General features: G+C 33.4%; 1 protein-coding gene across 1 annotated transcript in view; it reads right to left on the bottom strand.

The window, feature by feature from the left end:
* Positions 1–22,199, bottom strand: part of LOC117119119 (probable phospholipid-transporting ATPase IF) — a gene marked incomplete in the record, with an annotated part of 62,403 nt that overhangs the window by 20,904 nt on the left and 19,300 nt on the right. Inside the window, 21 exon segments of the mRNA XM_033263932.1 lie at positions 175–340; positions 2,427–2,444; positions 3,455–3,558; positions 3,730–3,795; positions 3,974–4,053; positions 5,216–5,402; positions 5,708–5,767; positions 6,085–6,230; positions 6,688–6,790; positions 8,364–8,511; positions 9,366–9,514; positions 10,077–10,199; positions 10,660–10,773; positions 11,509–11,612; positions 12,582–12,724; positions 13,407–13,570; positions 15,643–15,858; positions 16,426–16,484; positions 16,995–17,076; positions 18,422–18,578; positions 19,621–19,702. Coding sequence (XP_033119823.1) covers positions 175–340; positions 2,427–2,444; positions 3,455–3,558; positions 3,730–3,795; positions 3,974–4,053; positions 5,216–5,402; positions 5,708–5,767; positions 6,085–6,230; positions 6,688–6,790; positions 8,364–8,511; positions 9,366–9,514; positions 10,077–10,199; positions 10,660–10,773; positions 11,509–11,612; positions 12,582–12,724; positions 13,407–13,570; positions 15,643–15,858; positions 16,426–16,484; positions 16,995–17,076; positions 18,422–18,578; positions 19,621–19,702 — 2,471 coding nt within the window.

The following is a 22,199-nucleotide window of genomic DNA, read 5'->3' as shown; positions in this document are numbered from 1 at the left end:
AATAGAGTATAATACAAGTAAATAACAATATAGATGATATAACATTATAACAACTGTAACACACTTAGCAGTGATTGGCAAGCAACAGTAATCATTAATGATGATGAAAAGTGATTAAAAAAATAAGACTACAAGTTATTTATAAAAAATCATTTTAAAATAATTCTGACTTACCCGTTCAATTTGACTCTGTGATGGGTAGAAGTAATACATTAACATTTTGTAGATGAAGTCCGGAAGGAACGCCATCCCAACGGAGAGAAGAATACAAAACCACATGGATACTGTCTTATGAACCTCAAAGAACACCCAGTATAAGCTAGTACTACTGAAGATTTCCCTGAAATTATAAATAATAACACATTTATCAAATGTTATATACATACTCTACATAGTGTGAAATATTTGGTGTTTGCATTGAGAAATTTATCAAAGACAGTAAAATTTGGTAGTGGAGATCACATCATTAATGAGAGTGAAGTCCCAGTATCTATTCAGTTTTTGATTGACTGGAATTATTAGCTACCTGAAAACAGACCACTCACTGAAATTGTTAACAAGCAAATGACATCAATAGGTAGGAGTGGTTAAAGCACACATGTAGGTGACAGTGACTTTTGGCCTACTGCCATCCAAGCGCGTCGGCCTTTTGCTGGACTGTTATTATTGTTGGTTATCTGCAGTTCAGCCCCTTCATTCTATATCACACCGCGAGACAATCCCCTACTCTTTTCCAAATAGTGTACTGCATTTTTTAAAGTACACATGAGCCACATTGCACACGAGACCCACGGCTTAAGTCTCATCAGATGGTGTACTTGCACACACATAAATGGGATTACAAGCAGATAACCACATAGACTTGCCATAAAACATACTATCACTGTATTGCCAATACCATTACCATAATTAATGACATACATAAAATAAAATTATGTAGTTACATATAATTGACGTAACTGTGAAGGATAGAATATTAGTGTTGTTTGTTAAAAGAAGTTTGAAATTTAAAAATAAAAATAAAAAAATCTAGATGTGTATAAGAGACAGTATATACATATATATAACACTATTACATAATTATATAATCTTTTATATCAATATATAAATCATCAATATTCACACCAAATAGTAATTAAACTGAAAGGGTTAGCAAAGGAGTGGATGTAAACAATTAGGTAAAACTCAACCAAAATAGTAAAAAATATTATAATTTTATTTATTATTATTATCTAAAATATAATATTTGTTATACTGTTTTGTCTATTAATTAATTTATAACAGATTTATATACAGATAAAACATATACTGACAAAGAGCAAGCCAAGAGATGCTAAAAGCACATACCATTTGACTAATACAGTCAGAGAATAATGTCCATGTGATCACTTTAGTAATTTTATTTGTGCATGTTGGAAATGTACATATACTAAATTTATCATCAGGGATTGTCCGTTATGCAGAGTTTATTATTATTTTTTTTTCATTTCCCTCACATCCAACAGCAAGTACACTCGCCACTTACAGGATGAGAATAATGCTTTATAAACTAATCCTCTTTATGAGGCTTTAATAGGTAGTGGAGTTGTTTTTAATCGTGAGAAAAATTCCTGCTTTGACAGGAATTGAACCCAGGAACCTGGGATCAAAAGACAAACATCTTAACCACTGAAATATTCAACTCCACTCCTTGTTTAGCGTAATTCATGGCAAACTTAAATATCATTGATGAGTTTTATTTAAGACACTCAAGTGGAATGTTTAATATTTATTTACTCAATATTCAAAGCATAGCTATAAAAACAAAGCTGACTTTCAGTTTCCACATTTTATACCCACAAATGTGCTTCTTCTTAGGTTGCCTGTGTTTCTCATTAAATGATGTTAATTTATGTTTTTAGTATCAGTTTATTGTGCAATAGATTTTTAGTTGCTTGTGTGCATTGTAATTAAATATATTTACAGGTCGGTATAGGTTATATTGATGGGTATGGGTTATATTTATATTGATGGGTATGTCTTCAAGTGAATGTTTGTACTTTGCCTATCCTCAGTAGCACAAATTCTAAACAAAATCTAAATCAATTTTAAATTAAAAAAGTATACAAACAAGAGAGGTAGCTTAGATATCAGTGCCGAATATTATTAAGTGGGAAAGTGTGTTGTGAATATAATATTAGAAATATATATATGAATATAAGGTTAGAAAGGTCAAATATGTAACTTTAGAAATTTCAAGAAAGGGAAAGGAAGATAACAAAGCACATGCCAAAAGCACCGAATTGTGTCAGAATTACAGTTAGTATGCAAAGCAAATTACGTTATATATTTTTATTATATATTTTGAGTAAAATATATAAAAGAAATAAAAAAAAACATTGTCACCACCACCACCCACTACAACATTTAATCACAAGAATACATACCACCCTGTAACGTTGAACCTACATAGGAAAAATTCAAAATAAATCAAAGTAAAACTGTTTATCCTAAAATGGGAATTATTTAAAAGTAGTTTGGTACGATCACAAATATTAGTTTAACAGGACATTTTATATCTAATGTGACATTTATTCATGGCAGTGTAGCAGCACAATTTTTGTTTTGTACTGTACGTTTCTCAGTACTATATCTTAAAATCTGTTACTATACTAGACCTGGTTAGGCTAAATAATTATTCTAATAATATTAGCTATAATGATGAATTACATATTATTTTAGTTATTTACATAGTAATCTGTATAGAAGCGGTTTGGGGCAGCGAGAACGGTTTGGTTTGCCAACCTCGAGGTCAGGGTTTCAATCCCTCGCTGTGCATTTCACTTGTGTCCTTAAAGCAATTGCACTTTATCTTCATTGCTTCTCTTCATTGTATCTCTAACCAGGAGTATAAATCGGTACCTGGTGGGGTTGCCTGCTACTGCGCCAATAAGGCAGCAACACTTAAGCATGTGGATCCAATGACCACGAAAAACAAACTTACAGCGCATCGTAACTGAATGGAAAAGTGCTATACAAGCAACAAGTATACTCAGCCTGAAGGTGGCGCTTTTCCTAAGGTGGCTATCTTGAGTACTGATACAGAACCCTGCATTCCTTCATCACCTAGTTAGCACTCTAGTTATTATAATACCTCTATGTCCGTAAATGAACTTATTTCTCGATAAATTGCAAACTTTAACCACTGAGTCAAGTTATACTGCAGTACATTTCTGAAAAGTCCCGCCCCCACCCCAAGTGTCCACAAAACAGTAGCGTAAACATACATAAACATGTGTGTTTTTAGGACACGCATATATTCCCAGCTCTGATTGGTCAGTTTGATTGACTCTTCAGAAAGTTCCAAGAGGCATCAATGACCTACTGTACATTTCAAGTGAACCATGTTACACACACTGACAAATAATGTATCAATGGACTTAAAAATTGATAATCTTATTTCTGAAATACTTACCAAATTACTCCTGAGTATATCGATGCCAGGGTCGGGTAGCCGACTATTGTTATCACCATCGAAGCTACTGCCAATATGTTCCAATGACACGTCTCAATAATTAACTGTCGATCAAATATAACATAATAATACTGTAGTAATTCAGAAAACTTAACAATACTTATATCATAATTTTATAGTGTCGGCAAAAATATTAATGGAAAGGCAAACAAAAAGATCATTGAATAAAAAAATTCAAGTTTTCATTAGTTTACTATGAAAATTCAAGTTAATACCTTTAAATTGACAACGATCACACAATTTGTAAATATAATTGTACCAAAACTCCAGATCCCAAAATTCTGTTAGTGTAAAAACAAAGAAATGGTGATAAAGTATGCGACTGGTTATTATCATGGGTACAGAGAACCAATTTTTAAATGAGCTTTTTACATAAAAAAAATCAGAATGAGCTTTATACATAAAAAAAATCAGAATGAAAATTAATGCAAAAAGCACAACTTTTTATGTGTGACTTACATGTTGTTCTTTTTGAAGAGCAATATCGTCTCCTAGCAACCAAATGGGAACGTAGTAGAAAAGAAAGGCGTGGTAGAAACCTGCAAGAATGAAATAAGCATATTATAATGTGTATGACTTTGATACTACATCATCATAATAGACTTCCTTCAAATTTCTTTGCATTTTATATTCTAAAAACAATTTATAAGTAATTAGTGCTTGGATATCAGCTGTAGAGAGTGGCACTCTGTCATCCTTTCATAAAACAAAATAATTCAGAAGTTGACCAGAGAAACAAGGTGACCCCCCCCCCCAACACTGTTACAAAAGTGAAACTGGGTTCTTTAAGAGGCACGAACCAGGTGTGTGTGTGTAAGTTTTAAGCCACCATTCAAGAAGACTTGGTTCTACCAACAACCATAAGTGAATAGGGTCCTGAGCCTGTGACTGTGTTAGGGCAAAACATTGAAATTGAATTACCACTCACCTCACCACACAAACAATGTACCCATTAAGATTCGCTTAACGCCCTAAAAATTTACCTTGAAATTAAATGGTTCCTGCCACAACACCAACCCCCCACTAAAAAGCATTTGTGAGCTATCATGACAAAATAAGTCTTGTGGTACGAAAAATGAAAAATAAGTTATTATTACGTTATATTTTCATTGCGGATTTTTGGGGCTCAGTACGGACTCTAAACGTATGCATTAAACGTATAGTTTTAAGGCGTATGCAGATTTTATAAGTCCGCAATGACGATATAACATGTTTATTGATATATATTTAGATAGATGAATATATAAGCTTTACTTTGGTGTTTAAATCATGTTTCTATGTTGAGTAAAACCGGAGTAAGATCATTTTAAATTTCAGATGTCTAAAAACATACTTAAGAAAATATTGCCTCTAAAGATAAAAAACTAATAAATTTTGTGTTGGTTTTCCTATTAATTTTGAAAAATAGCTTTACAAAATGTGCCTCAAAAACTTGATTACCTTAGGTAACTCAACTCGGAACCTTTGCTACTATGAAATATACATACTAAACTTATCAGAAAAATTGAAACCCAATTTTTGTTAAAATATCGCTTCAGATATATTTTCTTAAATATATCAAATTGACCCGGCGTACCACAATACTCCTTTTTCACGACAGCTCGCATTTATGATCACAATCTCTAAAAATTAACCATGACTTTGAATTTCCTCTCTGACATCACTTCCCCATCCCCTTTCACCAGAATAAAGAAAACTTACCTAAAACACACCAATAGCAGCATTCCCAAAGGCTTAGCCTTGAGTTTTTGGATATTTCTTTGTATAACAGTGGATTATTTAGCAGCATTTTCTTTGGTAAGTGTTGCTCAAAAATTCCATATATCATAATTGGTAATGCTGTACACGTAATATTGTAAAATGTCAAATAAAAACTCTCAAAGACAGTCTGAAGGGAGAAAAAAGAGCCCAAAAAACCTTTAATATTCCAAATATAATAAACTAATCAAAAAGATTTAATCAAAATTGATATGGTAGTTTGTAGATAAATCAGGATGAACTTTTTTATTTCATTTTTTTTTTTCAAAAACTTCATTAACAAATTTTATTCTTATCCAACAGGTGCCTTTTTTCAGCATAACAAATGACACTGCTGAAGAGCACAGGTGTGTCACAAATATTCACCTGAATTAAATCTTTAATAAATATATTATGTACTTATAACCTTTATGATACATTCATTCAATCATTTACCTGTTGAGAAAACTGTGTGTAGAAGGCATAGAAGAATTGAGCTGTAATGAAAGCTATGTTCTGAAAAACAAAAGGAATTATTAAATTTTATATCAAATTGGACAATGCTTAAGTTTAAGTAAATGAAATCCATGATCACAATCAAGACAATCATGATTAGGATTATTATCATGATCATGATGACTACAATCATAATAATAGCTACGATGGTGATCATCATTAAGATCACAATGTGATGATGATGAAAAAGATTATCATCAGTCCTATGACGATCATAACATGATGATGGTTATCATGATCACAAAGATCATCAGCACTATCATGATTACAAAACATGATAATAATTATGTTCATGATCACCAACATCCCATAGTTACCTTATAGAAAAAGTACTGTACTGTCATGGCAACCCGTATATAATACCAGGGCCCATGCACCAATAGAACCTTCTGTAGGAACTTAAATCTTGCAAATGCGTAATCACTGCATCGCACTGCTTGCCGGCCCTCCTTACCCATAATTCCTGCAAGGTAAAACAGTACAGTTTATTAAATAAAGTATTATTTAGTTATTTATTGTTCCATAGTGCTACATAATAAAAAAAAAAGAATAGGACGACCAAAGAGAAGATGGATGGACAACAAAAAAGAAAACACTCCAAGGTGGATGTCTTTAGCCAAGGACAGAGAAAGATGGAAGAATTTAGAGAAGGGTACGTCCCGCAGTGGAATGACACATCCTAAATTCATTCATTGAGTGCTACCTAAAAAATAAAAAAGGAAGCACATAGCAATATAATAACAAATATGAAAATGAAAAAAGATTGATGATCTACTTTGTTATTTTTTTCAGACTGGGAGATTTTAAATCCCAGATGTTTGAGTATTTCAGATTTGCATTGTGTATCCATAGGTTTTGAAATATAGTTAATTATAATATAAACTATTAGTACTAATATTATTAATAATAAACTGACTTACCAAGTCCAACATGTGCCTCTTGTATCATACTGACATCATTAGCCCCATCACCAATTGCCATTGTTGTTGGGTTTAACACAGATTCCTTTACAAGTTTCACAGTCTAGTTAGACAAAAAATAAATTAGGTAATAAGTGATGGTCCAAAAACAGGAATAAAGATGAGGTAGGCAATGCTTGACAAACTTCATAAATCATAATCATGATATATTATGTTTGATTGAGGACTGCGCAGTGGATACGATTCTGCTTCTCAACCTTGAAGTTGGAGGTTCAATCCCTTGCTGTGTATTTCGCTTTTGTCCTCATGCAAGGCACTTAACCTACGATTGTCTCTCTCCACCAAGGAGTACAAGTGGGCACCTGGTAGGTTCAAACAAAAAAATTGCGCTGATTACAGCTGCAACATTATGTAATTCTCCCCAGGGACCTGAGTACGTGCTCCGTATGTGCTTGATCCAATGACCGGGGGTAATAATGCTAAGCGCATAGAGGTACAATATGCACTATTAAAAGTTGACAATTATTATTACTATTATCAAGACATTCAAATTTCAATACATTGAAAATATTGCCATGAAATATAGTCACGATGACTGTAATAATTCCAGTGGTGATGAGGATGATGATGAAAACTATGATGGTAATGTTGATTATGGTAGTAGAAATATTAGTAAAATGTTGGTGGTGATAGTAATACATACAAAGTGGGAGCATGTGTCCCACTGTTTTTTGGGTACTTTCTATGCAAAGACTCAAATTAAACTTGGGAAACTGACTGTTAATTTCTATCTTTAGCTGATGATGCAATGGTATCCCATCATTCCTTTCTTTTTTTTGTAACTCCACTCTCACTAAATCTGAGACAACTATATCTCAGACTAAATCAAGCTCACATTTAAACAATAATAAACATTAATCAATTATTCCAATTTCTTTAATATACATCTTATATTAAACATAATTTTGTATACCATACACATAGTTAAAATAGTTCGATGATCAACTTTGAAATCTTAAACTGGATTTACTCTCACAACTTACAACTGAGAGGATATCTAAAGTATCTACAGCTTCGGGGGGTGCAGAGACACAAAAAGTGTATTGTAAATGTAAATTGAAACTGAAAATTTTCCCAATGAACATTGGCTTTCACAGTGACACAGTGTGTTACTTTAAACTCTTTTTAACAAGGACCTTCATTTTCCATCAAGTTTTTCATTAATTTAACATTATATCCATATTCTGGTTTATTTAAATTTATTTACAGTGCATTGGGAGTTTGTTTATATGTTATATAGAAATCAACTAATATTTATTATTATTATCCTTTGATGAGACTAGCTTTCATATGAGGGTTATTAGAGAAGCTGGGCAACAAAAACACAAACTAAAACCTTGGTGTCCTGGCCAAGTCTTAAAAAGGAGTATACAGTGCAAGAACCAGGAACATGACAAGATCACCAAACACTTAGCTCTTAAAATCGAGATGGTGGTTATAATAATAATATGACTAATTGGTTAACATGAAATTATAATAACAATAATAATATCATAGCGTATATTATGGAGACCTCAATGTACTTACCATAAACATGAAAAAAATGGACCAAGAAAGTAAAATTGATAATCTAATCCTAAAAAATATGCCAATTATACTGCTGTGATGATTATTACCTGAGCCTTCTGTAGAGGAGACATTCTGCAGCAGAGGACAGCCACGCACTTGATACACACCTGCAGTAACTCATCTGAATGGTAGTTAAGGGCTAGAGCCAGACTAGGCCCATCTACCACAAATGCATACGTACCACTACCATTGACCCTGAACAACAACAAATACACCAGGATGTTAAATGTCTTGCATAATATTTTAAATTTATGTACTGTCTTATAGTATAATTTGTTGCCTTGAAGTTTAGAAAGTATTTTTTTTTTGTCTTTGGATACATCTTTGCAATTATCTACCACTGCCTTAACCATTTAAGTCTATTTTTTTTTCTGATTTATCTCTGCATTAAAAAATATTTTAATAGTATACTGTGAGAACCAATGTTCCTATTTAACCATTCTGGTAAAATATTACACTACTTGTAAATAGAAATAAGGAAACAAATGAAACAAACCTAGGACTCTTCTTTAAAGAGAGCTCAAAATGTATATTTTAAATATTCTTAATTCAGTAGAATTGTTAGGGACTTTTACCGCCCTGTAATCTAAAGCAAGTCATGGCATATTTGGTACATTTCCTAGAGTCTAATTACCATTTGGAGAGGTCAATCATCAACCAACTGCTTCTGGATTTCATCAAAATAGACTATTAATAATCCACTGTGCCATACAACACTAGAATATTTCCAAGTTTTGGATGGAGGGGTGGGGAATAATAAAGTTCTTGTGTATTGCCTTAATATTTATCCAATATTTTTTTCAAGCAATGGGGCACAATTACACGACCAACACTACATGTATGCAAAAATTCATAACCAACAGGTGTTTGGAAATTCAAGTGTGCTTGTTCACAATCTTTCAATGAATTTCATGACGTCAGCCTCACAGACACACAGGGCAACCACAAGGTCTGTTAGCTTTATATACAGCATAGGAACCAATAATAATAATAACATATTTATATTATATTTAATTTCTAGAATGAAGGGATTAATTTTTTTCACTCACATTTCACGGTATTCAGAAAGCAACTTGGAAATCTGCTCTGGCTCTGTTTGTTTAACAAGGTAAAGTTCAGACATGCTGGCTTTAAAGTGGTCGCAGGAATGACTTATGTTCACAGCTGTCTCTTGCTTATCACCAGTCAACACCCAAACCTTGAGGGGGCAAAAAAAAAATTAAAAAAAAGTTGATATTGAAATTGTTACATCTTTCCAACAAAATCATGTTACCCTTAAATATTGTGACCCAAAATTGTTGTATTGCCGAAAAAAGTTGATGTTTAAACAGTGTCGGTCAGTCAGTATATTTAATTTACACTATATAAGCCAATGATGGGCAAAAAAATGGGTTCGAGATCTGAAGCTGGAGGGCTGAAATGCAAGTTACAATTATGCACCACCTTTCGGATGGGAAATTTAAGCCATTGGTCCTGTGTGCATTATGGCCCGTGTGTACAGTAAAGAATGCAGTACACTCCAGTGTACTGCCCAATCAACACCAGAAGGACTCCACTGTAAATAGGTTTTCTCCAAACTTTTGTGGGTTATCCTAGGTATTTAGACCGAACAAATCCATCCATCCACTCTGGCTGGTAAAATGTGATGGGCAAAAAATCCATAATAATAGATTAAAACATCTTCAGCATCATATAATATGCTTAGGACACACCAGGCAACATGCTTAGGACATTATAGACAATACAATTTTTATTCCTACCTTTATTCCTGCTTCCCTGAGTTTTTCAATTGTTTCTGGTACACCATCTTGGAGTTCATCTTCAACAGCAGTTGCCCCAACTAAGTGAAGTTCTTGTTCTGCTATCTCAAACACTGCATTCAACTAAATGATCAATTATAATAAATATTCAAAATAGTACAAAATTAATTTAACTAATGTAAGTATAGCATACAACTTATAAAAATTAATTTAACTAATGTAAATATAGCATACAACTTATAAAAATAACATTAACCAAACTAAAAATAGGCCTACAGCTCACAATTACAAAATATAAGTGATGTTACAGCACATTATTAAAAAATTATATATAATGAGCAAATTACAATGCAATATTCAAATTACACTAAAATAAATGAACCAATCACACAACATTATTCAAACAGCTAAAAAAAATACTATTATAATTTGTCTTTTAAAATGTATAATCATGATGAAATGAGAACAGTATGTGCTTTATGAACTATATATAAAATATATGAGATTACCTAATTATAATTAATAATTATTCTATTTTATAAATTATTGATATATTCAAAAATATTACAATATTGTGTCATACCTTTTTTTCCCTGTCTTCAAGGCTGCTTGAAGCCTCTGCAAGTTTTTCATGGAAATCGTTGTAAACCTCTGGCGACAAAATCCTGTATCCGAAGCAGAGTGTTCGCAAACCAAGCTGAAATAATTATAACAAAAATTAAATTAAAAAAATTGTATAATGCAGATCACTATAATGTCTACGTTGTCCATGTGAGCATTTAGCAGTATGCAAATTGCGACATCAGTCAAGTTCAAAACATGAAGACCTATGACCTTGTTGTTGGCCTAATAAATAAACTGAAACTGAAAGAGAGTTTGACTGCTTCTGTCTGTGGATGATCACTATAAGCCTTTGTGGTCTAGTGGTAATAATATGACACTCGTATATTAAGCAAAAGATCCCAGGTTCAAATCCTGGTGGACGTTGACACTTTTTAAAAATTATAGGTCAGATTATTCTTCAGTTACATTTCATTATTAATAATTTTAAGTCAATCATGATGTCATCTTTCATTTCCAAAGAGAATTTGTAAATTACATTTGATATACATATTCATAATTGTTTCAAAATTCATCACACATTCTTAAATTTTTTAAATGTTGTAATTTCATTGATATCTGTGTGTTTTGATTGTTTTGTTGGAAAGGCCTTTACTATTAGCAAGCGCTATTTGGTCCTCCTGGCCTTCATCAGTTTGTCTTTTCTTTCTTACTCTTTTTCCCCCAATGTTTGCTTTTGAATGCCCAAACTATTATAAAATAAAAATAAAGATATATTTTTTTAAATCTAATTATTGCAGTATTTTAAATACTTAAGGTAGTTGAACAAAAATGTGCCTAAAAGTAATTAAGAATAATTAAAGAAAATTACCACAGCATAGTCGTTGACATGTTGTAGAGTTGCCTCCACATTCCCTGAGACGCTTTTATGTAGAATTGTTGATTCAGCCCCTTTGCACAACAGACGAATTTCACCTGATACAAAGGTACGTACAAATTATCCAATCATAAGAATTTACAAAAATACAACATAAGCACCTCACCATGTGATTAAAGGTTATAAAGAGGAGACATTTAGGGAGGAAAGGGGTGGAAATTAGCAAAGACATGTGGCATGCTTCAGATCCCCCAGACTATACTACAGTACCTTTCACGATTAGTTAACTCACAAGACGAAAGGCAATGTATCACATAATAAAAAGGATATTAGTTACTACTGAGATTGGATGTCTACACACACACATTAAATACAAACCTTGCTAAAATTTGAATTGAGTTTAATAAATTGATGCGCAGACAATAAAGATACTTGTGATGCCAAAGTGAAAGAGATTTGTGCCTTGTTATCATGCGAACAGATACTTGCTAAATATCTTCGAAACTTTACAAGCTTCCTTGAGGTCTGTTTTTTACCGAGATGCAGTGGTGACTCCAGAAATGTACCGACAGGGGGTGCTAACCAAGACGCTGACTAAAGCCTCGGTCAGGATCCCAAAATAAAATTCCCTAGTAGGGTTCACAGGGATAGTTTTTATGGCTTTATGACCCAAACTGTGCACAATATTAGGGATTGGACATCAAAATAATGGTATTTGGAAAAGCAAACTACTATTTTTGGTCGGCAACCTTGTCATGTCATTAGACGACGAGTATCCAGGTCTGTCCGATGGTGGGATGTGCCCTCCCAGCCCCCACCCCCATGCTGGGTTCAACACTGGTAGGGAGATGTCATTAGTATTCTTAAAAGGATATGAACAACTGATAAACAACTGATAATCCTTGCTAGATATCATACCCTTGGCTCTAATTTGTTAATATTTTTTACATTCCTATTGAGTGAAATTTAGTATAAGACATTCATGCAGCCCACTTTTCTTTTAATTCTTTTATTTCCACAAATTTTCAATGATTATAATTTGAAAAAAAAAATATATATACACATACCTTCTGGTGTTTTTACAATGCTGCTCATGCACTTCCTGGTTGGGTCAAATTCTAGAACATGCAGCAATTCATAACGTTTAACCTTTGAATCTATTTCTACCTCAAGGTACTCAGAGGTACCTCCAAGAAACTTGACACCAAAACTAAAATAAAATTGGTTCTGAACATTATTATACTAAATACAAAGTATATCAATCATACATTACAATATTTAATATAAAATAATAATAATTTAACAATCTATCTCTTACAGGGGCGGGTCCAGAGATGTCAAAAAGGGGGGGCCGAAAGTGGGGGCCGAAATTTGGGCCGATCGAGACAACAATGTCCTAAGGGGTCCGGAATTTTTGTGTTCTAGACGCCGGAAAATAACATTTGAGGCGTTGTGGGCTATCACTTTTTTCTTTTCTTTCTTTTTTTCGTTTTTTTTTTCTTTTTTTACCTCCCAAAAGGGGGGGCCTAAATCCGTCCCTGTCTTACCTCATAACATACAAATATTTTAACATACTGAATGACTGGTGTTTAATTTATGTAGTGAACAACAGATAGCGTGGTATATATTTGAAATGCCCTGGTTCTCTTTAGTATAATGTCGTTAAAATTACTGTGTTATTAGCAGTATCTACATATAATATAATAAAACTTTTTGCTAAGCCCCCCGCCCCAAGGATATTGTTGATAAGGTTCACATGTGCGTTTCGTGGGACAACATGCGTGCTTGTGAGGCACGCGGTATTCCTGGCTCTGTTCTGAATGGTCAATTTAAGACTGACTGAGAAGGTCTATTAAATCTTATCAAGGAATAAACATAGCTGCTTTGTTTACCGAGCAGCAGCTTCAACTAAAGCCTTTTCATCAGGTGAAGATGCTTGGTAGTCCAGGGGGACGTTGCTGTCGGTGCTGTCGATGCCGTTCCTTTCCGAATCTTTGTGGACATGCACCGTGTGACATAAGCCCATGCATAGTAGAAACTCCTTCAGCAGATTCTTCTGGAAAAATAATTAAAACAAAACTATTTGATCATGTCATATACAGTAGTACTTACTCTGTATAGTGTATAGTATACAAATATTGACTGCTCATGAGGGGAATGGTGAAATCTATTGCCCCGAGGTGATGTGGAGACCGTAGCCTATCTTCCCGAGGGCCGCTTATATACCTCATACATAGATTGTAAAAAAGTACTTACTTCCTAGTCTAGCCCAGTGGTGGCGCCAGAGGGGGAAGCATAGCGCTCCCCACCCCCCTGGTCGGGGAAGACGAGCACATTTTTGGGGTAATAAAACAACAAAATATTTACATGTAATGTTCGTTAAGCCACCATATTGTTTTCATTAAACTATTTGTGTTAACTTTTCATAACAACAATAATAATAATAGTTCAATGAGGCTAATTAAAAATAATTTGCGTTCTGTTATGACAAATGCTCGTTTGGATAGCCTCATGATGCTTGGAATACATCGTGATAGGTGAAGCAACCTCGACCATGACAGCGTGGTTGACAGATTTCATGCAAAATTTCCAAAATATAGTATTTCACTTTTAAGAATGAGGATTGAAAATAAATTAGATGGTTACATTGCATACTCTTTGTTTCTTGTTTTATTCAAAATGATTTGGTTTTGGTTTTGCAAACAGATTTTGACATTAGAAAACATAGCCCACATGAAGTCATATTATAGTAGCTCGATGCCTATCAAATAAGTACAGTAATAAAAATTCACCATAATTCGTCAAATATCTGTGGCTTCCAAAAGTCCTTCCAACAAATATAATCACAAAAATATAGCAATAAAAGGTCATCATAACAAAATTTAGAGATTATAAAATCCTAGCCCACAATCCAGGTAATGGTACAAATATATAAACCTATATCCTTTAACAAGCAGATTGATTAAGGATCAAGTAAAAGCAGGATATTAAACACAACAGGGGAAAACCCCCAGCAATTTCATCCATGTTGAAATAATTAACTTCTATTACTACTGCAATCCTATTTGTGTTTGTAGAACCAGGTCATGTGAAGTCATCTGATTGTGTTAAGCCATAGTAATCAAACAATGTCACATGAATAATGAATCATAGATTGTGAGGTACACAGCTGGAGAAATTTAAAAGTTAAAAGGAGAAAATAGTTTTTGAGTAAAGCAGCTAGGCTTTATACTTTGCCAGATGTCTTGTAATTGAAATTCCGGCAGCTTGACAGATAAGCATTGAGTTATTTGGGATGTGTCTCCCTGGGTAACATTCTATGCTAATAATAATAACATAACTGCATGGTCCATCCTAGTAATAACTACTTTTAAATGTGATGCTGTCGTAAATGAAAAAAAGTTTTAGGTGTATAATTTATGCTACATTCTACATATACAGTACAAATGAATTTGTACTTGTAAAACATTGTATCCTAGGTATAAGCAGGAGACAGATTCATGTACAGGTCTGGCATTTCAACTTTGAGTAATGTAGGCCTATTGTATATGTAATAAAGTTTAACTTATGCAGTAGCATCTCGCAATTAAGTAGCCCTCCGTCCGAAAAGTGTATGTAATTGAGAACAATCAAACTTTCATAGCATCTCCATGGGGAGGCTGGGCCTAATGTTATGTAGTATACAGGGATAGGTCTTAAGCCTTGCCATGGGAGAAACAAATTAGTTTTAAGTGTTTCTGTAGTTAAAAAAGATGGTTCGTAATGATGTCATTGTCGCAAATAGAGTTTGTAAAATTGAGAGTTCGTAATTGGAAGATGTTACTGTATTGTGTTTTCTGGCTTGATTTACAGCTGTAGGAACTTTAATTTCCACATGCGAATTTTCAATAAGTCATGTAGATCAAAGATTACCAAATACAAACATGCAAAAACTGTTAATTGTGCTAATTAATTGTAAAAATTTTATTTAAATTTTAGGTTGAAAGCTAATAAATATTAAAACATACATATTAAGCAATTCAATCTGTTTTGTTAGTATTTTCAAGTTTATATCAAATTTAACGGGTCGTAAATTTAATCTACCACAAATTGTATAAAGGATAATTAATTTTTTTCACAAAATCTTACCTGATGTTCGATTCCAGAATCAGTCATATCTTTTAGTTCACCTAACATTTTTAAGTTTTCATTTACATCTTCATATTTCACTCCATCAACTGAACACTGTCGGAACTGCATGTTGTTTTCTGTTAGCGTACCCGTCTTGTCCGTGAACATGTACTCAACCTGCCCCAGTTCCTCATTCAGATCGGACGTGTTTGCTTTAGCTCGCTGGTCAGTTTGCTAAGAGTGAGACATAAAGAATTACATGTGAGCATAATGAAGTATATTGTAATAATACAACCACCATCATTGTCATCAACAATACAACTGTCGCCATGCACCCTTACTGTTGCCTTAACACTCTGAGTGTGCCAGTTTAATCAGAACAGTGCCAACCCCAGCGAGACACCAAACTACAAGCACAAATAGATATATGTTTTAGCCAACTGAATATGCTTCACTCTTATTTTACTTATTTCTTTTTTTGACCTCCCACACCTGATGAAGCTGGCATTGACTGCTAGCAAAAGCTTGTGTAAAATAAATTACATCCACCTTAAACGTTATTCCCAGAGTGCAGTCTCATTATTACCTGTAATGAATATTATTGTTCGGCTATACAACTACTTACACTTTTATTTCACTTTAAGTGAGTAAAAAAAAAAACCAAACTATTTTCTTAATCCAATAAGCCAACAGTAATTATTTCAGTGAAAGCTCCAGTAGGGATATTTATTTGACAGAAAGATTTCATGGATTTTCCCCACTCCCATATCCCCTTCTGGCTTCACCCCTTGGAAAACTTACCTCATCATAAATGTCAATGTCCCAGGCAAAAAACATGGACCCAGTAAATTTTTGTAGCTCTGAAAAAGAAAAAAGAATTTTAATACAAATAAACTTCAATTAGGAATGGTAATTTAAATACTAATAAAATAATGCTACTATAAAAGCACTATTATTGGCTTTATGCATTATACATTCTATAAATCCATACTTATTATTGTTATTATTATTATTATTATTATTATTATTATTATTATTATTATTATTATTATTATTATTATGTTACTAAAACCCACCTTAAGGGAAACTTAGACAATGGAGAAATTAGAGAACAATAATAAATAACACAAAAGTTTGACTTAGCGCTACTTATTATTATTATTATTATTGTAGTTTCTTGGGTAGAAGCACACCCCCTATTTTACGCCAAATTTACATACACACACATACAGTGCCAAAAAATTGCCATTTGATTAAAAAGGGGATTCCCCATGTATAATCCCCAACAACAAACTTGACCCAGTTGTGTTCAATGTTGAGTTACAAGGAGGAAATATTGGTTGGTATACATATATGTAATCTGAACTTACCAAGTGTGACATAAAGGGAGATTGGAATTATGTAATTGAAAAGAACCAAAAAGGACAGAAATGTTGACATTATATTTTGGAACTGAAAAAAAGAAGAAAGACAGCAATGATTTAATACTATGTTTACATAGAATAGTGGATGAAAGCTGCTTACTATTTAATCTCCATCACCATTACCATCAGTACAAACACATTCATTATTATCACATCATCATCATCATCACCATAAAAATAATCATCATCCCCATCATCACCAATCCATGGAGGTATAAAAAATGGGGATTCAACCAACTTGCTCCCTTTAAATCTAGTACTGTAGCCACTGTACGTCCTGTGCATTTTTAATTAAAAAGTCGTAATAGCCTACACACAGTGCTGTATTCAAGCTGCAGACCAATCATACACTCTGCACTCAGTAATCAAGTTGCATCAGCTACACGGACCAAACCTGCTGGAGTTGTTATGCTTGTATATAAAATGTAGTGTACAAAATCTTGATATTTACAAGTTGAAAGATAGAACATTAAACAATAAATTTAAAAAAGTTTTGAAGTGGGGATGCTGATGGGGGATGCGAAGGTGAAGTGGGGGCTGGCTCGATGACCAGTTTAGGGGACACTAACTTGCAAATTAAGGTAATTTTAGGTGCTTCCTAACAATTTGACAATGAATTTTGGAGGGGCATCTGGAGAGGCATAAGTAATTTCTAGATACACTACTGGGAATAAGGCAAAAAATTACATTGCTAGGTGGCTAAGCAATGAGAGTACTATTCTCATCTGAGCAAGCAGCTGCAATGTTTCCAACGAAAACGGACATTCCGCAGTGATAACCAGATAGCAGGTTTTTTTAACCTCCTAGTAGTGAGCCAATCAGTGTTGGAGAAAAGTAATTAGGCATAAGCTAATAGCAAATTCAATACAGTATGCTGGTTGAATCTCCCTTGTTATACCTAACAAGGGAGATTGATCAGCCTAACCATATCCACCATACAAATAATCATCCCCATCATCATCTACTTAACCATTATCACCATCAAAATAATCATCATCCCAATTATTATCCACCTAACCATTATCACCATCAAAATAACCATCATCATTCACCAACCATTATCACCATCAAAATAATCATCAGCTCCATCATCATTCAACAACCATTATCACCATCAAAATAATCATCATCACCATCATGTTCCCACAGTGGCTACACCATGATTACTATTATCACAGATGCTGCTACCACCACTACCACCATCACCATCATCATCATCACCATCATCACCACCACCACTATCATTATCAACATCGCCACCCTCATGAAAAATTATTTTATTACAGTTGACTTATTGTTCGGTAACAAGTTTATCTTTGGGGTGGAAAATAATCATTGCTTTTGAAAAGTTGAATTTTAGATGCTTAACTTACACTTTTGTCATAGGCACCATTGTATACTGCACTGCTATAGAAATACCAGTGTGTTTTTAAATCGTGGTTAGCATCATAAGCATATTTTAAAATTGTACACAACAAAGTCTCCACCACAAGCAGTATCAGCATTGATCCAAGGTATTTGTTCATTGACCTAAAATTAAGAAAATAATAGATAATGATAAAACCCAAGTGGTGGATTGAGGAATTCAGAATTAAGTAGGACTAGGAAGGAAAATGTTCTCATGTACGAGGATCAAGAGTACCTAGGCCCAAACTCTGTGCCAATTGTACCTGTAGACAAACAGGAATGGCACTTTCAGAATTTACATGCAATTTTCTATTTCCCCTCACTTTATTTTATTTTTTTTTTGGGTGGGGGTGGGAGGTAGGGGTGGCTTGAGAAAAATTTGATAACTGGATTAACTAAAAAAAAAACCAAAAAAACACATTTTTTTTTTTTGGAGGGGTGGCTTTTTTGTAAGTAAATTTACATGAGGAAAATTTGATAACTAGATAAACCAACAAAGAAAAGATTCAGAAATTGACAAAATACCTGTCTTAAATAACTTTAGTCAGAGTATTATTTTGTAGGCAAATGTAAGACCTTTGTGTTGCAAATTGTTATGCTCGTCTCCCAATCAATTATCTGATACAAGAATATGTGCTTTATACAGTAGTTACAATGAACTATGACTTTATGCCCACACAGAATAAATTAACCAATTAACAATTATTATAAATTGTGTGGTAAGGCCTGGACAACAGACTGTAATTAACTATATACAGTGATAAACAATGCTTACTATTGTTTAATGGCAAACTATAAGAGAATGTATAGTAAATTTTTTGAGTAGGGAGATTTCAGCACTCTGTTTATAGTGGAATTCCATTATAGAGAATGCCAAATTCACTATGAAATCTACGTCCAAGAGGTAATTATGAACCCATAGAGAAGCTGAACTCACTGGGGGCCAAAATACATTTTCTCTTTGGTGAAACAAGTTATGTTAGAAAATGAAAAAAAAAAAATACAACCAAATAATAATAAACATTATCCTGGAGATGACACGGTAAAAAAGTGAACCAATTGAAATCATGGCCTCTCTATTTGGTCTACGGTATGTACAGTATGGATAATCAGCACATGTGTTGATAAATTATCTTGCATTTTGAATGACACAATGGAGACAAACCTTTCCAAACATGAGAATTTCTGCCCTTTGGACTTTGAGTTGAGAGCCATTTTTGTTTGCTCTCCTGTATTTACTGCCACTCCTGAAAAAAAAAAAAACGAAAATCAGGGTAAATGGACAAAGGAGCACTGTTCAAATTCAGGTTTTATGAGGCAAAAGCCAGTGCTTTGTCTATATGACATCATCATGACCATATTAGGGTGTGATATGACATCATTATGCCATCATTATTTTGAATCAACAGATGTTTATGATACAACTTTAACACAAAATTTATTGACAAAATGGATTTGGGTCCATTGTGGGCACATTTTCAAGATCAAATGTACAATAAAACATATGACAGAAAACCAAATGTAGGTGACATAAACACCTAATAATATGTTAACAAAAGTACAGTATCATGGAGTTAAAAAGTGATTATCTCCATGCTATTATGTTCATTCTATTATTAAAAAAATGGATTTAAAATTATTAATTCAATGCTTTTAGATTTACTTCACTTTTCTAATAGTAAAATTAATAAACATTGAAAAAAAAAATCTAAAAAAATGAATAGTTTTCAATACAGTATCCACAAATTCTATAAAAAACAATTTAAAGAGATAATGTGCTTTTATGACTGTGCATTGCCAATATCTCCATGGCAACGGTAGTAAACAGAATTTTGGTGGATAATTTGCTTTGACATAATACAATACTTTGTGTAAAAAGCAGTACAGCATGTCATCAATTCTGAAAAATATCTTATAATTCTAATAATTACTCAAATAATATTTTCAAAAAAGATAGAATAGTAGCTTAGTAGTTCAGATCTTTTGTCTCAGATCTTTGTGAAATCCTATTTTAAGTCTTATAAAGAGACTTTAGTTTATTAGAACATTATTCAATCCAATTATGTTTAGGCAACATTTTCGGAATAGAAAAGTGAGTGCTAATTTCAATATATGCATTGAAATTGTAAAATTCAGTGGCAAAACGGGAGGCACGTTTTCTCCCCAACCATTAATGGATCCCGTCTGCATTAATAACAATTTCAAATCAAATAAAAATTTTGTCAGTCAATATATTACTACCATATATTACTACCATAAATTTCTAGATTAAAAATCTATATTTTTTCTTCACAAAACATGGATATGAATCATTTATCAATCCGATAGTTAGAGTGCATCTATTATTCATATTACTTCACAATAGAATAGCGGGCAAGGGCCTACGGGCATACAGTAGATCAATATTTTTTCCTTTATAAAGTACTCAATAAAATATTATTATTAATTTCTTGTCTAGCTGAATATTATATTGAACAGTGGGGAATCCAGGAACTTAGATGATTGACAGATAGGGGGTTAATACCACCCCAGCCTCACCTGGGGCTGATGTAATAAAATTTATGATTCTGGCCTAGAAATAGCACTCTCAGACTTTACTGTAATATAATTTTTATTTTCTCCAAGGGGGAAGGGGGAAAAGGGAGGGGAAACCCACTGGGCCCCTATTGAATCTGGCACTGTTACATGAGAAAACAAAAGTTTAATCATTATTTTTTCTGCTATCCTCTAATATCATTAAAAAAGATACTTAAATGTAACAAATGTGTCCTGCATGAAAAATGTATATGCTGCTGTATGCAGGAAAAAACACGGTGGGGTCAGTTAAGGGCTGGCCCGCTGTCTGCGAGAAAAACACATTTAGATAGGGAGAGAAAAAAATTGTATGCAATTTTTACAGATTGTTAAATTCTGAAATTGATTGAATAAGTCATTTAAATCACTTAATTAAAAAGCTTACAGAACCCGGCCTCTGAGCCACTTTTGTTTTTGTCAGGGACATTGCTATTCTTGTTAGGGACGTCATCCCCTACCCTGTCGGTGACATTGGTTGCCCCTGTCGAGCAAATCCAGGCGCCGCCACTTAGTCCACCAGAAATACGGATTTGAAGCACCAAAGTTGGACATAATTGCAACAAAACATTCTTTTTATGAATATATATAGTTAAATTTTATATCTACAACATACAAAAAGTTTACCAAAATATACCCACGGGAAAGGTGATTTTTATAGCAAAGAAAACTGAACTATTTCACTTGGCTTATACGCCATGCCTAGGATGTGTGTGCTGTGCCTTGGTTACGAAGCGCTTTAATTTGATTTGCAGCTGACGCTTTTGATTGGTTAACATACCTTCAACAGTCTGCGCGTACTAATTTACGCAACACACGTACGTACGTACCCAAGTACGCAAGTTCGTACGTACGTCACGTCCCAGAATGTAAACACAGAAATTGTTAGATATTATAACCTCTGTAATATTTAATTTCAGGGTAGATGGATCTACAACAATAATTCAATTTTAATTTTAAATACAATGATAGGTACGATTAATTGACAAATAGTGAGGCCTGCCCAGTGTGTGCCGACCCAGCTGAGACTCAGGAGTCGGAAAAAAAAGTATGTGATCTTACATCAATAGGCCCTATATAGGAATAGGCCTATTATTATATTTTCTTACCTAAAAACACCAATTAAAATTGCTAATACAATAAAACCAATTTATTTGCAAATAGTGTAAAATA

Source organism: Anneissia japonica, unplaced genomic scaffold (genome assembly GCF_011630105.1).
Source record: "Anneissia japonica isolate Jap-2015-1 unplaced genomic scaffold, ASM1163010v1 scaffold1792_len1028045_cov167, whole genome shotgun sequence".
NCBI lineage: Eukaryota > Metazoa > Echinodermata > Crinoidea > Comatulida > Comatulidae > Anneissia > Anneissia japonica.
Note: the sequence above shows the minus strand (reverse complement) of the source record. Positions and strands in the feature narration are given on the sequence as shown.